General features: G+C 41.0%; 1 protein-coding gene across 1 annotated transcript in view; it reads left to right on the top strand.

Moving 5' to 3' along the window:
* LOC115026262 (partitioning defective 3 homolog B-like) overlaps positions 1-25,684 on the top strand; it is a 234,807-nt gene that overhangs the window by 100,743 nt on the left and 108,380 nt on the right. The window contains 1 exon segment of the mRNA XM_029459004.1: positions 22,316-22,378. Coding sequence (XP_029314864.1) covers positions 22,316-22,378 — 63 coding nt within the window.

Genomic DNA, 25,684 nt, shown 5'->3' with positions numbered 1-25,684 from the left:
AGGTATGACGCTTTTTCATTGCCCAACAATGATGCAGCAGTAAGAACAGCTTATTGCGAAGTGTCGTGCTCACTTGTTTTTGTACTGAAAGCAGGGGAATAAGCTTTAGCTAAGGTTGAGATGTTGGTTTGTATCCAGAAATAGTTTTGAGGGGAGGCCCTTACATTTGGACTATAGCCTGAAATCCTGTCAGATCACCTCTGTCGTGTTTCTTATTCCCAGCCTGTCTGTCTGTATAAAGTTCAGCAGAACAGATTGCTCACACACAACAAACACGACCTGAATGCCGCAGCGATGAGCGTGTATATGTATTCAAACAAACTTCCTTTATGAAGGTCTAATCATAAAACATGGCAACATCCGCCTTTGATTCATAAGATGGTAGTAGAAGTAATCGTGACAGAGTGTTGTTTAGAACGATGTGGAAACCCTGCCTGCTCTGTGGCGATGTGAAGTGGCTGAGCTGCGACATCATGTCCATCGACAGAAGAAATGCTGCCAGCTATCTTCATAATCGTTAAAGTCATTTTTCATGCAAAAATGGCCGAATATATTGTTTCCCTGCTTTACGGTTTGACTTTTTTACTACTTTACTTATTAAACTGAATATCTTTGTTGTTTTTTTGACTTAACCAAACCAGACATTTAAAGACATTAGCTTTGACTTTGTGGAACTGGCATGGACATTATTTACTATTTTTATAGACCAACCAATTAATCAAGAAAATAACCGGCAGATTAATGAAAGTAATAATTAATTGCAGCCTCTGACCTCTGACCTCTGGTTAATACGTACGTACGGGTCATAGGGGTCGTGTACAACGTAATTACAAAGTCCTGCTTTCATCAGCGCAGAATATTAACTATAAGTAGGTCGCTAATGAGGAAATAAAGTCCGTTAACTTGAGCATCAATTTGCAAATATTTCTTTGTCAGCATACTTGCTTCTGCGTTACCATATGGAAATCAGATGCTTCTCATTAGTACTGTATGGAAATGCTTGTCTTTCAAAATGCTATCAGCTCTGTCTGTGGTATATAAAGGACATTTCTGTCATGTGCAGTTCCTGCGTAACATTATTTATGATGAACTTTCTTTACGAACATAGACACAGATGCCACCATAAAGGTGAAGTGTTCTGTAAAATGTAAAGTTGGAGAGGCAGAATTACTCTAAAGATGCTTTGAAGTGCTAATTAACATGTTTGAAATCAGGCGGCATCGTTTGCATAGTTTGTGCGACTCCTCCATCTTGGAAAACACTGGCTGAGGGAAGCTGCATGTAAGGATACATGTAAAAACAATCGTCCCTGACTTTATTTTAGATTATCTTGTTGGTGACATCGTCATGGAAACATAACTACACTTGTCCTTTTGCCATTGTTGTTTATGCAACAACAGGCCAGCAATGAGTTTGTTATTATTAGTTATTGTTTCCAGCATTTAATGTGTGTAAATACTGTGTCATCCAACTGCTGATAATAGTGTGTCATTACTGCACCAGATCATTTTAATCAGTGTCACAAAGGTTCTTTGTGCATCGTGAGAACTACATTTTAAATGTCATAACCAGCACCGTGTGTGTGTGTGTGTGTGTGTGTGTGTGTGTGTGTGTGTGTGTCTGTGTGTGTGTGTCTGTGTGTGTGTCTGTGTGTGTGTGTGTTTCTGTATAAAATGAATGAAAGAGACACAGAAGTCATTGTCAGCATTTCATCCATGGGTCAGTTACATAATTTAATTTTTATTTAATTTGTCCTTATTTCATTTCCAGCCCAATTAAAAATGTAAGAGTAATATAAGATTGTTTCCAGATAATGAACTTCCTCTCTCTCTCTCTCTCTCTCTCTCTCTCTCTCTGTCTCTTTCTCTCTCTCTCTCTCTCTCTCTCTCTCTCTCTCTCTCTCTCTCTCTCTCTCTCTCTCTCTCTCTCTCTCTCTCTCTCTCTCTCTCTCTCTCTCTCTCTCTCTCTCTCTCTCTCTCTCTCTCTCTCTCGCTCTCCCCTCCCTCCCTCTCTCTCCATCTTTGTCTCTGTTTTTCTCTCTCTGGCCTCCACCTCTGTCTGTCCTTCTCCGTGCCTCCAAGATTTGTTCTTAGTTTACATTCAGGTTCTTTTCACCACACATATGAATAGCCGATTCTCTTACTCAATTTGGGATAAGGCTAAGTATGAAGTACATAATAGTAAGTATGTTAGTTCAAACTTAATTTTCTGAGAAAGTGACAGCCTGTGTGTGTGTGTGTGTGTGTAGCCCTGCCTAATAACATGCCTCTGACTGCGTCACACACAAGGAATCTACAGATCTGTTGACGTAGACACACACACACAGTGATCCACAAGCTACCGTGCTGCTGAAGCAGGCATGTGGATTCACCGCAGACATCAGACACACACGCAGCTAGAATTACACTTAGGGATTGGTTTTCATTAGAAAAGTATTTTGCTAAGAGAAGCCATGTTGCTGCTTGGTTTTTGTGGTCTGAGTGAGTGTATGTGTGTGTGTGTGTATTTGAATGCTACCAGTCAATGTGTTCCTTGTTGGCATTGGCCTCTTTGTGGTTTTAGGAAGGAGGGAGAACAAGAAGGACTGGGGGAGAGGCAGAAAGTGAAAGGAGGATTAACAAGGAGCAATGATGGAGAGAATGGTGATCAGAGGAGGCAAATAGGGAGGAGAACTCCGCTGGGTGAAATCTGTGTAACTGAAGCAAAAATGAAAACATTGAGAAGATAAGTGAGGGTAAAGGGCAGAAGGTGAACGGGATCGATTGAGGATACGTGGCAAAAAGAGAGAGAATGACAAATGAAGTGAGAGAGAAGAGAGGAAGAGAAATGACTTCAGTAGCAGTGAAGCTGGCAAAAAATGATGCTACTCCGCTAACTTGTAAAGCTAGACAGAAAGAATAATAGAGAATGATGGTGAGAGAAGGAAAGGTTTTAGAGATAAGGGACATGTGGTAAGTGTGTGCATGTTTATTAACATGTGTTCCTGTTGTTTCAGTGGCAGATGAGAGCAACGTCGGATCCCTGCTTGGAAACACTGCAGGTGAGGCAAATACAGACCACCCACACCTGCACATAACCAAGTCATAGAGCATAGAGAGACACTGAAGCACGCACACACACCTTTTCACAGCGCTGCCTAATTCTCAAAGACAAAATGCTTTCCGAAGATGGCAAGAAAATAATGAAAAAGAGCGAAAGAAATACAAGTGCCAGACCAAAAAGGAAGAAGAAAGAAAAGTAATCAACAGAACCAAAGAAAAACGGTTGCAATGACCTGAACAGAGGTATGTTTAAAAATGAAAGTAAGATGGTACACTTGCACACAGCCACCGTTTGTTGTGTGAGGAGAACCTGAAGAGGACGAGAGATTGCGGATCAGAATGAACACATATGCACAAATATATCCCATCTTTCCCCCCCCCCCCCCCCCCCCCCCTCTCCAGTTGCACTTGACTTTTACTCATGCAGGCCACCCTCTTTTTGTCTCCTATGTATTCGGCTCCTCTATACCTCCCTCTTGATATCTCGACAATTTGTCGGAAGTGCAAATGAAAAGTAATATTTTCAGAAGGATTGGAGAGAGAAGAGAAGGACACACGTTGTTAATGAAACACGTAGACACGCTTCTTCTTAAGAACACCAGAGAAGAAGATAGGACACACTCATGTAAATGGAAAGCAAAAGAAAACAGAGATGACTGATGCCTTCAAAACCCCCCCACCTTAGCCTGCACACACTTTTTCTTTTTGAAGTTTGAACATTAAAATGTCACTTTGCCTTGAAGTCTCCCCTATTTCATTGGAATGTAAGGACACTCTACCTCACTCCTCTTCATGTGTGTGTGTGTGGTGTGTGTGTGTGTGTGTTTGCTGTGTGCACTTATTGTTGCATTCTGCTGTACATGGTGGTATTGACTTTCATGTCCTGGGTCCATAGCCGTTCTAAAGGGAGCAAGCAAGGCGATATAAGGAGCATAATATATGGAACACATATTTTGAACCCCTAATAAAACAAAAAAAGACTTTCATCTTCTTGTAAAGATGAGGGAAACTTTTGAGTTTTCACTTTCTCATCTTGGCTTTGGAGCTTAAGTGCAACTGTAGTCCAAAAAACGTGCTGTGTGAGCCAGAAGTTGGGACAGCAGTTAAATGTGTTCTGGACAAGATATAGTGATGTGAAAAGGAAGGCAGGGGAACATCTTGCAGAGGAAAAGAGGATTACTTCACAGGGATTGAAATGGTAAACATGGAGAGGTAAGGCTTTGTGGGAAGAAAAAAAAACACAACACATACTGTCGTGTCATAGACTACTGGTTACATATTCCTGTAGGTTTCCAAAACAAATCTTTGATTGCCAGAAACTGAATCCGTTGATGTTCTTGTCAGTTTCTATTAACTATGTGGACACTGCACGGCCCTGTCTCTCTGTCGGGGGGAAAAAGCAAAATGTAAAGAGACCTCGAATAACTATGAATGGCTTCCAGGTGTTACATGAAATCAGTCTCATTGTCAATGATGTTCCCTGGCGAGCTTTCTCATTGACGCAACTGAGTGAATGAAATAGAGGAAAGGATTGGAAACACGGCCGGTGATTTGAGATGAATAGTACAGTATTGGAATAAAAACATGTTGTTTGGCTACAATCGACTGAATATCCACCAATGAGGCCACAATAAAGCTGACATACAGCATATTTAAATGGTCAAAACTAGATTTTGATACGCTGTACAAGATGTGGTCACAAGATTAAGAATTAATCCAGGACTCGCCATATTTGATTTTGTACAAATAACACATTGTAATTACTAGAATTGTATTATTATTCAACGAGCAAACACCAATGATACGCCCTGAAGCAGGAGTTTCATTTTCCCCTGGAGTGTTCACCCCTGTAACAGTTTTCCATTCTGTTTAGTTGCTACTTGCAGCTTTGTAACATACGCCGCACATTTACTACTTGTTTTTGAAACGCCTATCTAGAAAAACAAACAGAACAAAAATCATTTATAATGTTTACCCCGACCTGTAACTCTATTTTTATTGACTGAAATCTTGTACAGGGACAACAAGTTTGCTGACTGTTGCTTCCTCTGTTCTCACTGAAGTTGATCTGAATGTTAGGTCGCAGTGATATCTGAAAGTTGCCATGGGAAAGCTTCATCTGTAAAAATCTGATCATAGTTTCCAACCTTTTCCCGTCTTAACTGTTGTTGTCCCCGCTAATAGCCTCTTGAATATCCCTTTAAGGGTCTATTCCCTGTACCTGTTCCTGTTTTACAACACCACAGAGCCCAGAGAGCTGTTAAAGAGAGTGTGTGCCTGGCAAACGTGACCGTTTTTTTTTTTTTTTTTTTCCCCCAACCCACTTTCCTTAGCTCTAATGTATTTTTTATAAGTGAAATGCTTCCAACAACCCTGCGCTGAGACGTCAGACAGCTGCGTGGACTTCGGTGAGAGAGGGGCGGGCTCCCGGGAAGTGAGGAGTTTAAAAGACAATGACTTCTGGGAAAGATTTTTCTTCCAGCAATGGTCTATTCCCCCCACACCCCAAGAAACCACACACACAAATGAAACTATACCGTTATGGTAATGTTATGGTAATGGCCTCCATCATCCTGTGAAAATGTGAACCTTGGAAGATTTCATATTATATTATAATTTGCAGAATCTGAGATGCAAAGTGATGGAAATGGGAGATCATATTACAAAGTGTGTGTGTGTGTGTGTGTGTGTGTGTGTGTGTGTGTGTGTGTGTGTGTGTGTGTGTGTGTGTGCGTGTGTGGAAACCTTCCCTGAAAGTGAGCGGGTGTGTGTGACTGAGGGTGGTTTTTGGGACTAAATGCATTTCCTGTGTGTGGATGCTGCAGCTGAACACATTTTTGAAACTCCCTTCACTAAACTATAGTGGTCAGACATGCCTGACGTCTTAGTGGTGGCACAAATAAATAGGAGCGCAATCATTCCAGTAATAAATCAAATCAGCTGCGGAAGAGGAAACACGTGAACTGCGGTTACAGAGACAGAATGGATGCTTTAAAATACATTCTAATTAGAAATCATTCAAGTCCCTGTCATAATATACCGTATAGCTACACAGACGTAAACAGTGTCACGGTGGAAAACAGAATGTATCAGTCCATATCTTTCCTGAGTGCAGAGACTGATTCTCTCCTCACTTTAAGTAGGACAGTCAAACACACACTGCTGACGAGGCATAAAACAAACGGTTGCAGCTGTGTTTCTTTTACTGCGAATTTTTCCTTTGTTGATGGGACGCCCTGTCTCTTGAGTGTGTGTGTGTGTGGTGGGTGTGTGTGTGGTGTGTTTGTGTGTGTGTTGTGTGTGTGTGGTTGTTGATGTGAGTGTGTGATGTGGGTGTGTGTTGTGTGTGTGTGGTGTGTGTGTGTGTGTGTGTGTGTGTGTGTGTGTGTTGTGTGTGTGGTGTGTGTGTGTGTGGTGTGAGTGTGTGTGTGTGTGTGTGTGTGTGTGTGTGATGGCGTATGCATGTGTGTGTCCCAGAATCAGAAGATGGGAGATGTTTCCAAGTGAAAATAAATGGTGAACAAGGAATATCCACAGGAAAGATGAAAAGCTTGCACTTCTAACAACGGGTCCTTAACTGTGTGTGAGATGGTTTAATAGACGTCCTAACACAGGTGCTTCCACTGGTAAAATAGTCTAAATTTTGTGCAATTCTTCTCATTCATCCACTTGTGAGGACAACGCTCCCATGCACAGATCTAAGCCACACACCCAAGTCAAGTTTTCTGTGCAGTTAAAGTGGAATTACAACTGCCCAAAATGCTCGTCTGCTTTTGTCGTAGTTTTCTGTTTTACTGTCTTTCTATTGCCTTACTGTGGTTCCTCCAACCCACTGCCATCTCTCTCTCTCTCTCTCTCTCTCTCTCTCTCTCTCTCTCTCTCCTCTCTCTCTCTCTGCCTGTCTCTCTCTCCTTCCTCTCTCTCTCTCTCTCCTCTCTCTCTCTCTCCTCCTCATCTCTCCTCTCTCTCTCTCTCTCTCCTCCTCTCTCTCTCTCTCTCTCTCTCTCTCTCTCTCTCTCTCTCTCTCTCTCTCTCTCTCTTTCTTGCCAACGCCATTCAGGCTTAGAGGCTGACAAACAGTCTGAGGAGCTTAGAATGAACAACATCTCTCTGAAAGTGTGTATGTGTGGGTGTGGGTGTCTGTGTGTGTGTGTGGGTGTGTGTGTGTGTGTGTCTCACAGGGGGCCGGTGTGATGCTGAGGCAGGCTGGTGCATGAATGCACTTGACATACCAGCCACTTACATAAACTAAATAATACATAACATTTCTTTAATTAAGGGGATGTTTTGTTGTATTTCAAGTGTTTTTAGTAAAGCTTTAAAAATAATTGTACTGCGTTCTGCTCTTAAAAAAAATGTTGGTGAGTGACCCCACCCTTCATTCCTGTCTATAACTGAGTTAGAGTAGTTTTTTTCCTCCCTGTTTTAGGGATCAACACGATTTGTCCCCAATCGCTCCTTTGACAAGCTCCTCGTGCCTGTCAGGGGCGGTGGTCCAGTGGACCGGTCACTCTCCTCCCTTGAACAACCTCTCTTAACCATCACATGGGGAGTGGAATTGTGTTTCCCTCATTGTTTGTTCAGCAGCGAACAGCGCATGACATTTATAAATTACGAGTTTAATGTCAATATTCTTCATTTAGAGTCCGGATTACATTTTTCCTTGCCTATCATCGCTCCGTCCTGAATCGTGTCCTCCCACTGGTCTGTGTGTAATGATGACGCCTCAAACACAGTAATGCCAGGCGTAGGAGAGTTCAGCAAAGTTAACTACGTACAAGAGAAGAACATTTTCTTAAAAAAAAAAAAGGAACCATTATATTCCTGATATAAAGCAGGAAATATGATATTTGTTTATTAACAATGATATATCCAACCTCCTGGAATTGCATTGCAACTGGTTTTCACAAAACATAACGATGCATTTGGTGGTCAAAAGTAAAGGTCACTGTGACCTCACAAAGATATGTTTTTGGCCATAACTCTAGTTTCATTTCATATGCAATTATGACATTGCACACAAATGTCTAATGGGATAAATGATAATTGATGAAGATTTTGGACCGACATGGTATGTAATTGCAAGCCTGACTGTTTGGAAGCATACTACAACCTCAAGGTTGTACCTTCTAGGTTTATGTTATTAAAACCTACAGGGCCTTGCTATACTTTGTGTGTGATCTACACTTAGCATTAGCATTATTTCTTATATTGGAAAAAGTCATTTTCAAGCATTGAATTGAGCTTAGGGATGGCTTTTGGAGAAATGCTGCCGTATCACAACGCTAATTAGGCCCATTTAAGACTGTTTTTGCACTTAACGAAGATTCCTCTACTGATCAGTGGCTGTTTCCATTGCAGCAGCAGTAGAAGATGGCCCGACATTACTGGAAATGACACCCTTCACGCTTTTGGAATCGCTCACCACATATTGTTGTTTTGAAAAAAATCTACACGACACATTTTTTAAACTTAGATGACACTGTTGTGTCCCCTAGAAACAGTGTTCCAGTTTAATGTTGACCTGTCCATAGCGAACTTGATCCACTTTTCTATTATTGAGTTTTGTCCTCTTGTATCTGTTACAATTGAAGCAGCATCAAGTGGCATATCATTTGCAATAAGTTTCAGTAAAAATAATCATGACAAATAAACATGTCCTGCAAGATACAGACTAACAACAACACAACAAACAGATATGCCATCTACACTGCAGCCTTAATTAGAGACTATTCTGCCCTACTTTCCCTCTCTATTCCTCCCTGCTTGTTATTTCCTCTCATCATTTTCTCAAGTTGTTTGTGTGGGGTTTTTTTTGCTGGTCGGCCCGGCTAGGAAGATGTTATTTGTGGCGCCTCTTTCTCGCTAACTCAAACCCTCTCCCACTTCTAAATAGTGTTTGTGTGTGGTGTAGTGTGTTGTGTTGTGTGTGTGTGTGTGTGTTGTGTGTGTTTTTGTTTGTTCAGGGATGCTGCCGTAATCAAACACTGTTGTTTTTGTGTGTTTACCCTCAATCTAAGTAACAGCTCTGACCTTGAATACACTTTGCGTTCAAATTCACCTCACTATGGTGTGCATTAAACACAACATGTGTGTGTTTTCATACATAAGCACATTTCTCAGGCTCTTTAAATTGTTGCGTGCGCATCATTTAGACATCTAGAGTGTGTGTGTTGTTGTGTGTTGTGTGTTGGTGTGTGTTGTGAGAGAGAGACGAAGCGCGTGCAGTTGCCAGTATTTTTGGTCTCCTAATGAACTATTTCACCCCACTGAAAACCCGAATAACTTATTTCCTCATCGTCTGTTGCGTTCGCATAAGAATACATTTGAGTTAAGATGTTCCTACTAATGTATTATTGTAATATTTATGCAGAGTGTTATTAGTGCATTATATGATCTGGCCTCTTTAATCTCTTATCCTTCCCTGCATATCATCTTCTGTCTCTCACTTTTTTCCCTTTTCTCTGCACTTTGTCTCATGTGCTTTTGTCCCTCCCACCCCGAGAGTAAATCTACTTGATGGGATGAAACTAAAGTTAAATACATGCTTATGTCTACTTTAAGCTTAGCATCTTTCCCCCATTTAACTTCAAGCATATTAAAATTGATGGAAAATATATTTTTTCACTAAAGGTAACTGATGTTACATCGTTTATCAGCCATGCTAGTTTCAGTAGTCCACGGCCACTACTAACTCAACATTTTGTTACCACATCTGTATCTTCTTGAGGCCTCGGAGGAGCTTTTCAGTTTAAGAAAATACCATGATGATGTCATCAGGGTATATCGGCTTGACTTGGACCTACTTTTAAGTATTTACCTATGTTACTGATGTGTAGAGTTTAAAGACTCTACCAGGTTAGGACATCTAATTAGTGATGTCATCAAGTGCGTTATGGGCAAATCCATAATTTTTGTGAGCTGAATGTGCATTTGATGGAGTTCAATAACACATTTTTAAAAGAACTCTAAAGAAAATAGTTAAAGATAAATATTTTTAAATAACAGATCTGTGTGGATTTGCTGAAAAATCCTGTGATCAGTTAATTTTTTTGGAACTGATTCATGTTTTCACTTCACAAGAAAATATCAGTAAAATGTCTTTTAAGTTCTTTGTGGATTAAAAGTCACAGCTCTGTGAAACAACTGCGACTCCACAAAAGTGAAGCACTGTTTTTATAATAGAAAAGTAACTTTTAATAAAACAAATAGAAATAAAAGATAATGACAATGGTCACAGGCCACTACGAGATTAAACAGTGTTGCACTGTTTCCCCTCAAGAGGAAGGGACAGTACGGTAGAGATGATTAGCCAAACAACTACTGACGTGAATGAACAGAAATGTTGAGAGCAAAAGAAGAAGTTCATTTTATCTGCTATCGGAGCAAACTGCTGCATTGATCTATTAATACCACACAACAAATGTCCTTTCTCAACGTCAAAGAGTGGGATCAGTGTGTTGTGTGTGTGTGTTTTGTGTGTGTGAGCAGAGTGGGTAGGAAAAGAATGTGGTTTTTGGCAGTTTGCTTATTAAGGTGCTGGCATGAGGAAGGATGAAGTTTCAGAATAAAAAGGCTGAAAACCTGAGTGGGGAGTATAAAATGATTTAGGGAGATCTAAAGGAGAGATTAAATGACAGCCACACATATTCAGATTGCAGATGGACCAAGAAGAAGTACAGCAGTGATTAGTGTAGGAGAGTGAGTGGGGGGCGGGGGGGGGGATCGAGACGCTGCTGTTTTTCCTCTCCAGATCCCTTCACGTCCAGTCACACTTGCGAATGCAGTACACCACGTGACACAAGCTACGATTGTGCAATACCCCCACGTGTGTTCACCGAGAATGTATGACTGTATGGTAAAAATTGTGTGCTGGCTGATTGTGTATCAAGTTTGTCATAACAGTCTTATATCAAGCAGATACACAGCCATATCCCTGAGCTGCATCTGCCAATGTATGAACTTTCAGATTCCTTTTTCATCCGCTTTTTTGTTCCTTTAATTTTCTCTTCATCCACTACGTATCTTCTCTCATTTCATCTAAGTCCTCTGTCTTTCAACTCTTCTTTTCTTTCATCCACAGCTAGTTTTTTCCTCAAGACTGTTCTGCCAGTGAAGCTCTCACAAAGTAGTGAAGGTTTAACCCACTTTTAAAAAACGTAATGGAGTAGGTTTATTTAAATGAATATTCTTGGTGTGTTAATCTTTCCTCCACCCATGTTGAGTATCATATACACATCCTGTAACTTCAAGATCTTAACAACATGGCAGCTGTGGTCATGCAAAAACTTTATGGTATTTTCATTGACACAGTTCACCATTTTTTCAAAATCGGTTGGGGGGAAAAACGTGTCAGGATATACTCCAGAAAGGTTCTAAGTGTATAGTCAACTTTCTCTCTTCCTCCTCATTCATATCCAATGTGTGTGACTCGTCTCCATGCATGCCTGCTAAGCCGACGCTTTGTTTGGTTGTGTGTTGTATTTGTGTTCAGACCAAACGTGCTGACACATTTTCTTTGCCTCGTGTTTGTCTGTGCAAGGATTGTTTCTATTCATGTTTCTTCATACTCAGCTGAATTAACCTTGTGAACTACAGATCGCAACCTATAATACAAAAGGTTTACTCTGCTTAAAGGTCTGAAAAGAATGCCCGAAATAACTCCGAATGATGCTGAATTTGTAAAATTGTCTGAAATCATGCTTGGTCAGGTCTTGTCCGCAAAACAACACACACCTTTTTAAAACTGCTTGTTTGCTTAATGGAGTTTGGCCGCGACATACCAAGATATCTATATACTGTCTAACGGTATTATGAACTCAGACACTAAGATCTTGATTATTGATGCAGTGCCCACCTGAATGCTACAACCTTTTTCTCCCCACCACAACAAAACACTACGTCAGGAAATCTCAACGATGATAGGCTTTTTGCACACACACACTTTGCCTATGTCTCTTTTGCGTCTGCGCTTTGACTTTGTATGTAATATCGCGGCGTGTGAAGAAATGTTCTCCTTCGCTGTAACACACCAGAGATTCTGGCCAACTGCTTTTGTGGGAATTCATGCCTAGTCTTGTTAACCCTCTGTGTTCATCCCAATTGTAGTTTAACTGACACTGTCTGCAGGTTATATCACCCAGTTGCTTTCCTATTACCAAAACAACAGAAACAGCAAAGTAATCTTTCTCGTATCTGTACTTTAATGCTTACAGCAAACGTCGCTCATCTGTGGCTTTGTTTGTCAGACGTCACCCCTCCTTACACTCCGTAGTCACGCTAGCTGAGAGAAGTGCATTTTACTGTATTGTGTTTTAGTAATGGGTGTTCCAAACAGTTTAGCATATGAATGGACAAGTGGATAAATGTGTTTTGCTGTCGGAGAAGGTTTTTGGTACTTTATTGTAACCAAACATGAATTCTGTAAATCCACTGGCAGCTTGCCCGAAAAGTACAGACCTGGGTTATTACGAAATCTTCCTGAATTGCTGCATCTATCAACACTTCTTCACATCCTTAATGCGGTCTTGTTTTGTGGCTTTTTCAGCGACCAATGAGGGTTATTCTTACAATGGACAGGAAGGAGGAGGCGAGCTGTATGGACATGAGAGAGTTCAGCAGCTCCACCCAACACTCCTATCTACACAAAGGTTTGGTTGTGTATGTTTTATTCTTATTAACGTTGCTACAGAAAACTTACACTGTGAATGATGCACAATAAGAATAATACTACCAGAAAAATATAAAAGTAGAAAACAATAATGTTATATATTAGCATCCATCCATCCCATCGTCACGCTTACCGGTGGTTCGGGTTGCGGGGCACAGCTCCAGTAGGGACCCCAATCTTATCTTCCCTTCTCCGGGTCCACAGTCCTACAGCTCCTGACTGGGGTAGTCCTGAGCTGTCCCAACCAGTCGGTCATGACCCACCTTCACTGACCATAGGTGAGGTAGGACGAAGTCGACCGGTAAGATCGAGAGCTTTGCCTTCTGGTTCAGCTCATCTTTTCGCACACCTGGTGCGTAAGCGCGACCGCAGTACCGCCACCCACCGCTCTGTTCGATTGCTCCGGCCGATCTGTCGCTGCCAAAATCGTCCCCCTCACTCTCGAAACAGACCTTATATAGGAGCAGTTAGAATAAATATGAATTAATGACTAAAACAATGATTTAAGTCATCTCATTTCGTCATGTCTCCTTTCATCAACCTTTTCGTAGTCTAGTTGGTGTTTACTTCTTGACAAAGTTATGTTTAATGTGACATATATGTTTCGAAAATGATTTGTTATGTTGTGTCGTTTGCTGCCAAATATTTTGTAATTCGTTATTTTGAATTATGGCTTTGATTTTATACAGTACCATTTCAATTACATCAATTCACTGTGCTGGATCACATTCTGGTGTGCATGTTATCTTGCAGGAGGTCACGCAAAAGGAATACATTTGTAGAAGAGAATCAACTTCTAGTCCCTGCAAAATATGTCATTTCCACACAGAGCAATGAGATTGTCTGTAGTGACTTCTGATCTGTTTTTCAGGAAAACTCGACACACCTCTATAACGCGGCTCAGCCCCAGCTCCTTCCCAGAACCCAGCTGCATTTTCCACCGCATAAAGGCCTCCCAGAGCATGGATCTGGGTACGACTCAGAACCAGCCAACACAACTGTGGGTAGAGTTTTTTTTCATTTTCTGCTCTGCATGTGTGCTGCATGCATCTTATCCTCAAAACAAATTCAAACATATTCCTGCTGATGCATGGCTGCGCTCCGACGCATGCTCCTCAAAGCCACATGCAGACTGTACAACCACACACACACACTCACCCTCACAACGCAGGTGGGACACAATTATGCCTGTTGCAATGATTCTGAAAGTGGAGAGAGCAGTTTTGATTTTTGTGGTTTTCTCTGTGACTCCCACCCACACGCTCCAGTGGCTTGAGAACACTCTGATCTTACTGCAGGGATGTCCAACTTGTGACATTTTTTTATCAAGTATAATCTGCGTCAACCCACTCCTCCTCCTCCCAGCTTTATCCCTCAACGTTCATATATTTTACTAAATGTGTGGCGCATAATGAGAGCACATTTGGTGTCGCAGGATTTGAATTCAGCTTCCTTGGATCTTTATTATTTATGGCGAAAAAAAAGAAAAAGAAAGGCTACAAATCTGAGGCTGTTTCTGTTTCCACTTTCCACATCAGCCTTGTCACCTGTTGCTCTCTATTACTGAAGTATTCTGAGCGAGGATTCAGTGACCATTTCAGTAATTGTAAAAAAAGTCACTTTAGAAATATGCGTATGTCCTGGGCTCATGCATACATCTTGTATTGACAGTGGTGGGCAACACACAAAGCTTATTGTTTTCAAATGTCCGTTCCCTCCAGTCCTCCTCCCAAGCTGGTTCCTGTGGTGTGTTGTGTGTGTGTGTGTGTGTGTGTGTGTGTGTGGTTGTGTGTGTGTGTTGTAGAAACTTAACAAAGAGCGGGACTATATTTTGAATAACAAAGACACACATTTTGTACTACAAAGAGATGACTGGTATGGCTTGTTACTCGTCCATCCCAGCTCGCATTTCCACCTCTCCCCCTTTCATTCACACACTTGATCGTCACGGCACTGTGACCACATGAGATTCTATTCATTATTCATTTAAAAAGGTATACGCTTTTTTCTTGTCCCAACACTGATGCAGCATACGAACAGCTTTGCGAAGTGTCGTGCTCACGTGTTTTTGTATCTGAAAAGCAGGGTAATAAGCTTTGGCTAAGGTTGAGTATGTTGGTTTTTATCCAGAAACTATTTTGAGGGGAGGCCCCTTACATTTGGACTTAGCCTGAAATCCTGTCACATCACACCTCTCTCATGTCGTTTTTCTTATTCCCAGCCTGTCTGGTCTGTATAAAGTTCAGCATTACAGATTGCTCACACACCAACAACACGACCTGAAGCCGCAGCATGAGCGTGTCATAATTGTATTCAAAAACAAACAATTCCTTTATGAAGGTCTAATCATAAAACATGGCAACATCCTGCCTTTGATTCATGAGATGGTAAGTAGAAGTCATCGTGACGAGTGTTGTTTAGAACGATGTGTGAAACCCCTGCTGCTCTGTGGCGATGTGAAGTGCTGACTCGACAGTCCATGTCCCATCGAACAAAGAATGCTTGCATGCTCTCTTCATAATCGTTAAGTCATTTTTCATGCAAAAGGGCCGAATAATTGTTTCCTCCCTGCTTTAAACGGTTTGACTTTTACTACTTTACTTATTAAAAACTGAATATCTTTGTTGTTTTTTTTGACTGTAACACCAACCAACATTTAAAGACATTAAAGGCGTTGACTTGTGGAACTACGGCATGGCCTTATTTACTATTTTTATAGACGCAACCATTATTGCAAGAAAATAACCGGCGACGATTACAATGAAAGTAATATTAATTGCAGCGCCTCTGGACCTCTTAACATCTGGTTCAATACTGTACGTACGGGTCATAGGGGTCGTGTACAGACATTAACAAAGTCCTGCTTTCATCACGCCAGAATATTAACTATAAGTATGTCGCGAATGAGGAAATAAAGTCCGTTAACACTTGAGCTCAATTTGCAAATATTTTTCTTGTCATCATACTTGCTTCTGCCGTTAACCATATGAATCAAGTGCTTCTCATTATAACTGTTATGGAAATGCTTGTCTTTCAAAATGCTATCAGCTCTGTCTGTGGTTAAAAGACATTTCGGCATGTGCCAGTTCCTGCTTAACATATTTATGATAACTTTTTTTTAACAACATATACACAGATTGCCACCATAAAAGGTGGAAGTGTCTTAAAATTTAGATTTGGATGAGGCAGAATTACTCTAAAATGCTTTGGAAGTGCCTAATTACATGTTTGAAATCAGCTGCCATCGTTGTGCATAGTTTGTGGCGACCTCCATCGTAAAACACTGGCTGAGGGAAGCTGGCATGTAAGGATACATGTAAAACAAATGTCCCTGACTTATTTTAGATTAATCTTGTGGGCCATCGTCATGGAAATACATAACTACACTTGTTCTTTTGCCAGTGTTGTTTTGCAACAACAGGCAGCAAATGAGTTTGTTTATTATTAGTTATTGGTTTCCCAGCATTTAATGTGTGGTAAATACTGTGTCCTCCACCTGCTGATAATAGTGTGTCACTTACTGCAACCAGATATTTAATCAGTGTCAAGAAGGTTCTTTGTGCATCGTGATGAACTCTACATTTTAAATGTCATAAAACCAGCACCGTGGTGTGTGTGTTGTGTGTGTGTGTGTGTTGTGTGTGGTGTGTGTGTGCTGTTGTGTGTGTTTTCTGTATAAAATGAATGAAAGAGACACAGAAGTCACATGTCATTTCATTATCCTGTCAGTTTACAATAATTTAAATTTTTATTTAATTTGTCTTATTTCATTTTCCAGCCCAATTAAAATTAAGATAGTAATATAAGATGTTTCCCAGATAAGAACTTCCCTTCTCTCTCTCCTCTCTCCTCGCTCTCCTCTCTCTCTCTCACCTCTCTCTTCTCCTCCTCTCTCCTCACTCTCATCTCTGTCCTCTTTCTCTTCCTCTTTCTTTCTCTCTCCTCTCTCTTTCTCTCTCTCTCTCTCTCTCTCTCTCTCTCCTTCCCCCCCCCCCCCCCCCTCTCTCCCTCCTCCTCGTCTCCTCTCTCCTCTCTCAGTCTCTCCTCTCTCTCTCTCTCTCTCTCTCCCTCTCTCCCTCCTCTCCTCTCTCCTCTGCTCTCTCTCCCTCTCTCTCTCTCCGGAGTACACTCTCACGCTCTCTCTCGCTCTCACTCCCTCTCTCTCCATCTTTGGGGTCTCTGTTTTTCTCCTTCTCTGGCCTCCACCTCTGTCTTCTTCTCCTGCCTCCAAGATTTGTCTTAGTTTACATTCAGTCTTGTTCACCACCCATATGATCCCGATGCTCTTACTCAATTTGGGATAATGCTAAGTAAGAAGTCATAATAGTAAGTATGTTAGTTCAAACTTAATTTTCCTGAGAAAGTGATCAGCCTGTGTGTAGTGTTGTGTGTGGTCCCTGCCTAATAACATGCCTCTGACTGCGTCACACCAGAATCTCCAGAATCTGTTGACGTCGACACACACCACAGTGAGCCAAAAGCTACCGTGCTGCTGAAGCAGGCATGTGGATTCACACCGCAACATCAGACACACACGCATCTAGAATTACACTTAGTGATTGGTTTCATTAGAAAAGTATTTGTGCTAAGGAAGCCATGTTGCTGCTTGTTTTGTGGTCTGAGTGGTTGTATGTGTGGTGTGTGTGTATTTGAATGCTACCGAGTCAATGTGTTCCTGTTGCATGGCCCTTTGTGTTTTTAGGAAGGGGGAGAACAGAAGGACTGGGGGAGAGGCTAAAGTGAAAGGAAGGATTATCAAGGAGCAAATGTGGAGAGAATGGTGATCAGAGGAGCAAAATAGGGAGGAGAACTTCCGCTGTGTGAAATCTTTGGAACTGAAGCAAACCTTAAAACTTGATAAGATAAGTGAGGGTAAAGGGCAGAAGGTGAACGGATCGATTTAGGATACTTGGCATAAGGAGAGAATGACAAATAAGTGAGAGAGAGAAGAGGAAGGGAATGACTTCAGTGGCAGGAAGCTGCAAAACTGATGCGACTTCATTTGACTTTTCCGCTAACTTGTAAAGCTAACAGAAAGAATAATAGAGAATGATGTGAGGAAGGAAAGGTTTTAGAGATAAGGGACCTGTTGTAATTGTGTGCATTTTATTAACATGTGTTTCCTGTTTGTTTCATTGAGATGAGGAGCACGTCGGGATCCCGCTTGGAACACTGCCAGGTGATGTCAATACAGACCACCCACACCTGCACATAACCAGTTCATAGAGCATAGACTTACACGGGAAGCACGCACACACACCTTTTCACAGCGCTGCCTCTTCCTCACAGACCAAATGCTTTCCGAAGATTGAAGAAAATATGAAAAGAGCGAAAGAAATACAAGTGCCAGACAAAAAGGGAAGAAAAAAGAAAAGTACTCAACAAACCCAAGAAAACTGTTTGCAATGACTAACCGAGGGGTTTAAAAATGAAATTAAGATGGTACACTTGCACCCAGCCACCGTTTGTTGTGTGAGGAGACCTGAGGAGGAAACGGAGATGCGGATCAGAATGACCCATATGCACAAAAGATCCCATCTTCCCCCCCCCCCCCCCCCTCTCCAGTGGCACTTGACTTTTACTCATGCCAGGCCCCACCCCTCTTTTTTCTCCTAGTATTCGCTCCTCTATACCTCCCTCTTGATATCTCGGACAATTTGGTCGGAAGTGCAATGAAAGTAATTTTTCAGAAGATTGGAGAGAGAAGCGAAGGACACACGTTGTTAATGAACACTATACACGCTTCTTCTTAGAACACCAATAGAAGATCGGACACACTCATTAATGGAACGCAAAAGAAAACAGAGTATTACTGATCCACTTCAAAACCCCCCCCCTTAGCCTGCACACACTTTTTCTTTTTAGTTTGAACATTAAATTTCACTTTCCTTGACGTCTCTCTCCCCTATTTCATTGGAATTTAAGACACCTAACCCCACTCCTCTTCTTGTTTGTGTGTGGTGTGTGTGTGTGTGTGTGTTGCTGTGTGCACTTGATTGTTTGCATTCTGCTGATACAGGTGGTATGACTTTTCATGTCCTGTGTCCACCATAGCCCTTCTAAAGGGAGGCAAGCAAGGCGATATAAGGATCATAAGTATATGGAACACATATTTTGAACCCCTAATCAAACCAAAAAAGACTTTCATCTTCTTGTAAAAGTGAGGAAACTTTTGAGTTTTCACTTTCTCATCTTGGCTTTGGGCTTAAGTTCAACTGTAAGTTTCCAAAAAACGTGCTGTGTGACAATTTGGGACAGCCATTAAATGTGTTCTGGACAAGATATAGTGATGTAAAAGGAAGCAGGAACATCTTTCAGAGGAAAAAGAGGATGACTTCCACAGGGTTGAAAATGGTAAACATGGAAGGTAAGGCTTATGTGGTCATAGAAAAAACACAACCATACTTTAGTGTCATAACTCTGTACAGTTCTTAGGTTTCCAAACAAATCTTTTGATTCCCAGAAACTGAATCCTGGATGTTCTTGTCAGTTTCTATAACTATTGACACTGCACGGCCCTGCTCTCTGTCGGGGGACAAAGAAAACGGGGGGGGAGGTGGTAAAGACATCGAATAACTATGAATGGCTTCCAGGTGTTACTGAAATCCTTCTCATTGTCAATGATGTTCCCTGCGAGCTTTCTCATTGACGCAACTGATGAATGAAATAGAGTAAGGTTTGAAACACGGCCGTGATTTTATATGAATAGTACAGTATGGAATAAAAACATGTTTGTTTGGCTACAATCGAATGATATTCCACCAATTGAGGCACAATAAAAGGCAAAAGCCTGACATACAGCATATTTAAATGTTCAAAGCTCTACTTGGGCGCTCTGGTGAGAATGTGCATACATTGTATGGACGCGAATGATGATGATGATTTCCGTAAAGAGCATGTATGGTCGCAACAGTTTTAATGGATACATAAGATGTAACACATCCTGCATTAAAGTGTCTTCATGACTGTCTGTTTTTATTGTGAGAGAAAGCCAGAATCTAGGTTAGGGTACCCGCTGTGAGACTTGAGAGCTCATGCATGCCTCTGTCACTTGACTAAGACAAAAACAAACATGCATGCCTCTTTTATCTTCCACTCTGTATCTCCGATCCCCTCTTTTGGCTCTTACAGCCAAAATCCTCTTTTCTTCTCTTGCAGTCTACTGCCTCTGACTTTTTTTTTAGCCCTTCCATCCACCCTTCTTCTACTTGACACTAGTCTCACTGCTCTTACCAGCGGCAGCAAAGAAGCATTTACACTTCAGCTATTCTGATTCTGTGTGCCTGTGTGCTTCTTTTGTTGTGTGATGGAGTGTTCTTCACTCCGCTGTATCCCTCTTTTCTTTCTGAGTGAAAATAAAATAAAAAATGCTTTTCACCTCGGCTGCTTTTCTGCCGGTGCCTTTGACACGGCTCTGTAGAATGTTTGTACAAACCCTTGCACACACAAAGCAGGGTTATTGGTTCAAGTGTGAATAGCATGGCCTGCTGGTAGTGGGAGAAAAAGCTACATACCGTATACACCTTGCATGATGTACTTACACACAATAAGCACAATCAACACACACATAGATGGAGGAACACAAAGAAAAACACACAACAAAAGTTCTAGTATTTACATGTATGGATAATTATACGCTCCCCTCATTGACATAAATGGGTTAACGTAATAACAATACCTCGCAGTATAACAGTTCAATACCATCACAAGCTACAGCGTCTCTGAACAACGATAAACCATTTTGAATATTTATTTGCAAGGCTGTTGTATTAAACTGCAACAGTTTTAGGTAAGTGTGCCTAATGATACATGTGTGCGTGTAGTGGTGAGCTTGGGCTTACAGGGCATCCCCTGTCAATAGCTGGATGGTGAAAGCTGTTAGCAACATCAAAGGGTTGCATCCATGTTTCCCTCTTTTTCTTGAGAGTGGAAAAGAAAGGATGAAAAGAGAGGAAGATAAAGGCAGATAGATAAGAGACGGAAACCTTAAAAGCCTTTTTGGGCTTCAGTATTGATGCTTTTAACATTTCAGAAGTGGACCAATCTACCTTTTCCCCCCTCTGATCTTTTTTCTTTCTTCTTTTTCGTCTCTATGCCATTTGCTCTTTCTCTCGCTGAGTTCTTACTGTATTCATCTCCAGCCAGCTCTCTCCCTCTAATCTCTCACTTTATACAGCTGCTCTTTTCACTCAGTAACTATCCAAACCTCGTCTATCTCCAAGCTAAATTAGTATTGGCTCTGCACAGGTTCCATGGACACAATCTGAGGCTGCGCTGTGGTTATGTCATAAAACCTGGATTTCTAACTTTGATACAAAATAAAGGCTTGCGAATGTACCGATTGTCTGTTTTACATTATTGTAGATAGTTTCCCAGTGATTAACATCACATTATAGGCTATTTACTATTTATTTATCTGAATTATGTTTCAGTTAACTCATTAGGGTTAGGGTTAGGGTTAGGGTTAGGGTTAGTTTTCTGGACAGATAATACAGGTTAACATTGTTACATGGATGTAATGTGTAAGAAGCTTATTTGCAGCCCCTACCCCAGTAAGACATAGAAAACTAGATGAAGTGTAATGTATTGCAGAAATGTTCCCAACATTTTGTACTGTAACTAAAAGCTATATTTCTATACGTCAACAACTTATTGTTTCTGTCAGAAGAAGCATTTGTTTTTCAAGAGTAATCTGAGTGCACTATGACACCGGCTAATGGGACGTGTACTGGGAGACAGTGGGGGGGGGGGGGGGCCCACAGCACTCTGACACACTGAAGAGTGATGCATCCTGGGCTGGGATTGCGGAGAAGCTGGGCAAGGGAGCTGGTGCTCGGTGGGGGGTCAAGAGGGAAGAAGACAAGAAGGATTTATTACGCACACACAGTACTGTTATGTCTTCTTTGTTGTTTGAGTGGAGGCCTGAGTCTCAGTACACTGAACCACACAGCCAGAGTATACATGCTAATGAATATGTACAGTTTTCTACACACACGACACAAATAAATGCAAATGAAATTCCTAAAATAACAATACACGCACAAAGAGACTCAATAACACATTATTACAGGGCCCTAAGAAGGCCATCCCTCGAGGGGATAGGTGTCAGTATGACTGTCATTGCCACACACACAGAAAGCAGTGTTAAAGACCGTTTCAACCCTGGAGGCCATGGGAAATGGGCTTCCCTTTGTCACCTTGATCCTCCGCTGTCTTCTGAGTGTCTCCCTCTTCTTCTCTTTATTCTACCTCCTCGACATCTGATTGAGTTTGAATAGACTGCTGCAAAGCCCTCACTCACTCCTCTGGTCATCTCGCCATTTGAATGCACTTTACATACCAGCCACTTACATGAAAACTAAAATAAATAACAGAACATTTCTTTATGTAAAGGGGATTTTTGTTTTAATTTCAAGTGTTTTAGTAAAGCTTTAAAAATAATTGTAGCTGCTTCTGCTTGCTTTAAAAAAATGTGAGTGAAGTGAACCCCACCCTTATCTGCCTGTCTATAAACTGAGTTTAGTAGTATTTGTTTCCTCCCTGTTTTAGGATCAACACTATGTGTCACCCAATCGCTCCTTTGACAGCTCCTCGGGCCTGTCAGGGCCGGTGGGTCCAGTGAACGGTCACTCTCCCCTGCTGAACAACTCTCTCTACGCATCTAATGGTGAGTGGAATGTGTTTCCCATCATTGTTTGTTCAGCAGGCGAACACGCATGACATTTATAAATTAAGTTTAATGTCAATATTCTTCATTTAGAGTCCGGGATTAATCATTTTCTTGCCCTATCATCGCTCTCTCTGAATCGTGTCTCCCACTGGTCTGTGTGTATGAGGACGCCTCAAACACAGTATGCAGCGTAGGAGAGTTCACGCAAAGTTAACTACAGTACAAGAGAAGAACATTTTCTTAAAAAAAAAAAAAAGGAAACCAGTATATTCCTGATATAAAGCAGGAAATATAGATATTTGTTTATTAACAAATTGATATGAATACCAAAACTCTGGAATTGCATTGGCAACTGTGTTAACAAAACAATACTGAGCATTTGGTGGTCAAAAGTAAAGGTCACTGTGACCTCACAAAATATGTTTTTGGCCATAACTCTAGTTTCATATGCTAATTATGACAATTGCACACAAATGTCTAATGGGATAAATGATGAAGTGATGACATTTTGGACCGACATGGATGTAAATTGCAACCTGACTGTTTGGAAGCATACAACCTCAAGGTTGTACTTCTAGGTTTATGGTTATTAAAACCTACAGGGCCTTGCTATACTTGTGGTGATCTACACTTAGCATTATTTTCTTATATTGAAGAAAAAGGTCAATTTTCAAGCATTGATTTGAGCTTTAGTGATGGCTTTTGGAGAAATGCTGCCGTATACACAACGCTAATTAGGCCATTTAGACTGTTTGCACTTAACAGAGATTACCTCTACTTTCAGGGCTGTTTCCATTGCAGGCAGCAGTAGAGATGGCCCGACATTACTGGGAGAACCCTGCACGCTTTTAGGGAATCGCTCACCACTAATTGCTTGTTTGTAAAAAAAGCTACACAGACACATTTTTAAAACTTAGATTGAACACTGTTGTGCCCCTGAAACAGTGTTCCAGTTTAATGTTGACCCTGTTCCATAGCTGAACTTGATCCACTTTTCTATTATTGAGTTTTTCTCTTGTATTGTTTACAATTGAAGCAGCATCAAAGGTGGGCATATCATTTGCAATAAGTTCAGTAAAATAATCATGAAAAATAAACAATGTCTGCAAGATAAAACAGACTAAAAACAAACACAAACAAAACAGATATTGCCATCTACACTGCAGCCTTAATTAGAGACTATTCTGCCCCTACTTTCCCTCTCATTTCTCTCCCTGCTTTTATTTCTCTCTCATCATTTTTCTCAAGGTTGTTCTGTGTGTTTGTTATTGCTGGGTCTGCCCTGCTAGGAAGAGTTATTTGTGTCGCTCTTTCTCGCTAACTCAACCCTCTCCCACTTCTATAGTGTGTGTGTGTGTGTGTGTGTGTGTGTGTGTGTGTGTGTGTGTGTGTGTGTGTGTGTTTGTTCAGGGATTGCTGTCCAGTATCAAACACTGTTGTTTTTGTGTGTTTACACTCAATCTAGTAAACAGCTCTGACCTTGAATACACTTTGCTGTTCAAATTCACCTCAGCTATGGTGTCATTTACAAACACACATGTGTGTGTTTCATACATTAAGCACATTTCTCAGGCTCTTTAAATTGTTGCGTGCGCAGATATTAGACATATAGAGTGTGTGTGTGTGTGTGTGTGTGTGTGTGTGTGTGTGTGTGAGAGAGAGAGAGAGCGCGTGCATTTGCCAGTATTTTGGTCTCCTAATGAACTATTTCACACACTGAACCCGAATAACTTATTTTCCTCATCGCTGTGTGCTTTCGCATAAAGAATAATTTGAGTTTAATGATTTCCTACATATGTATGTATGTATATTTATGCAGATGTGTTATTATTGCATTTATAGATCTGCCTCTTTATCTCTTATCCTTCCCTGCATATCATTCTGTCTCTCACTTTTCCCTTTTCTCTGCACTTTGTCTCATGTGCTGTCCCTCCCAACCTCTCGGAGAGTAAATCTACTTGATGGGATGAACTAAAGTAAAATACAGCTTTAGTCTAGCTTTAAGCATTATGCAATCTTTCCCCAATTTAAACTTCAAAGCATATTAAAATTGATGGAAAATATATTTTTTCACTAAAGGAGAACTGATGTTACATCAGTTTATCAGCCATGACAGTTCAGTAGTCACGGCCACTACTACTCAGCATATTGTTAACACATCTGTATCTTCTGAGCCTCTGGAGGAGCTTTGTCAGGTTTAAGAAAATGACCATGATGATGTCATCAGGGTAATATCGGCTTGAGCTTGGACACTACTTTTTAGTATTACCTATGTTACTTGATGTGTAGAGTTTAAAAGACATCTACCAGGTAGGAACAGTCTAATTAAGGATGTCATCAAGTTGCGTTATGGGACATCCAGTATTTTTGGAGCGTGATTGATTTGATGGAAGTTCAATAACACATTTTTAAAGAACTCTAAAGAAAATATAAAGAGTGAAAATATTTTTAAATAACAGATCGTGTGTGATTTGCTGAAAATCCTGTGATCGTTAAGTTTTTGGAACTTGATTCATATTTTCCACAATAAATGATCAGTAAATGTCTTTTAAGTCTTTGTGGATTAAAAGTCACAGCTGCTGTGAAACAAACTGGACTCCGAACAGAAAGTTGAAGCATGTTTTTATAATAGAAAAAGTACTTTTAATAAAACAAATAGAAATAAAAAGAGTAAAATGAAATGTCACAGGCCACGAGATTAAAAGTGTTGACACTAGTTTCCCCTCAGAGAGGAAGGGGACAGTACGGAGAGATGATTAGACAAACAAATACTGACGGAAGGAAAAGAAAGTTGAGAGCAAAAGAAGAAGATTCATTTATCTGCTATCGGAGCAAACTGCTATTGATCTATTATCCACACAACAAATGCCTTTCTCACGTCAAAGAGTGGGAGTCAGTGTGTGTGTGTGTGTGTGTGTGTGTGTGAGCGAGTGAGGTAGGAGAAGAATGTGTTTTTGGCAGTTTGGCTTATTAAGGTGCTGGCAGTGAGGAAGGAGGAAGTTTAGAAGAAAGAAAAGGCTGAAAACTGAGTGGGAGATAAAATGATTTATGGGAGATCTGAAAGGAGAGATAAATGACAGCCAACATATCAGATTGCAAGGATGGGACCAGAAGAAGAAGTACAGCAGGTGATTAGTGTAGAGAGTGAGGGGGGGGGGGGGGGGGGGGGATCGAGACGCTGCTGTTTTCCTCTCCAGCATCTTCACTTCCAGTCACACGTGCGAATGCAAGTACACACAGGGACACACAGTGACGATTGTGCAATAACCCCAGCGTGTGTTCACTGAGAAGTGATGACTGTAT

This window comes from Cottoperca gobio, chromosome 21 (genome assembly GCF_900634415.1).
Source record: "Cottoperca gobio chromosome 21, fCotGob3.1, whole genome shotgun sequence".
Lineage (NCBI taxonomy): Eukaryota > Metazoa > Chordata > Actinopteri > Perciformes > Bovichtidae > Cottoperca > Cottoperca gobio.
This window is presented reverse-complemented; position numbering and strand designations above follow the sequence as displayed.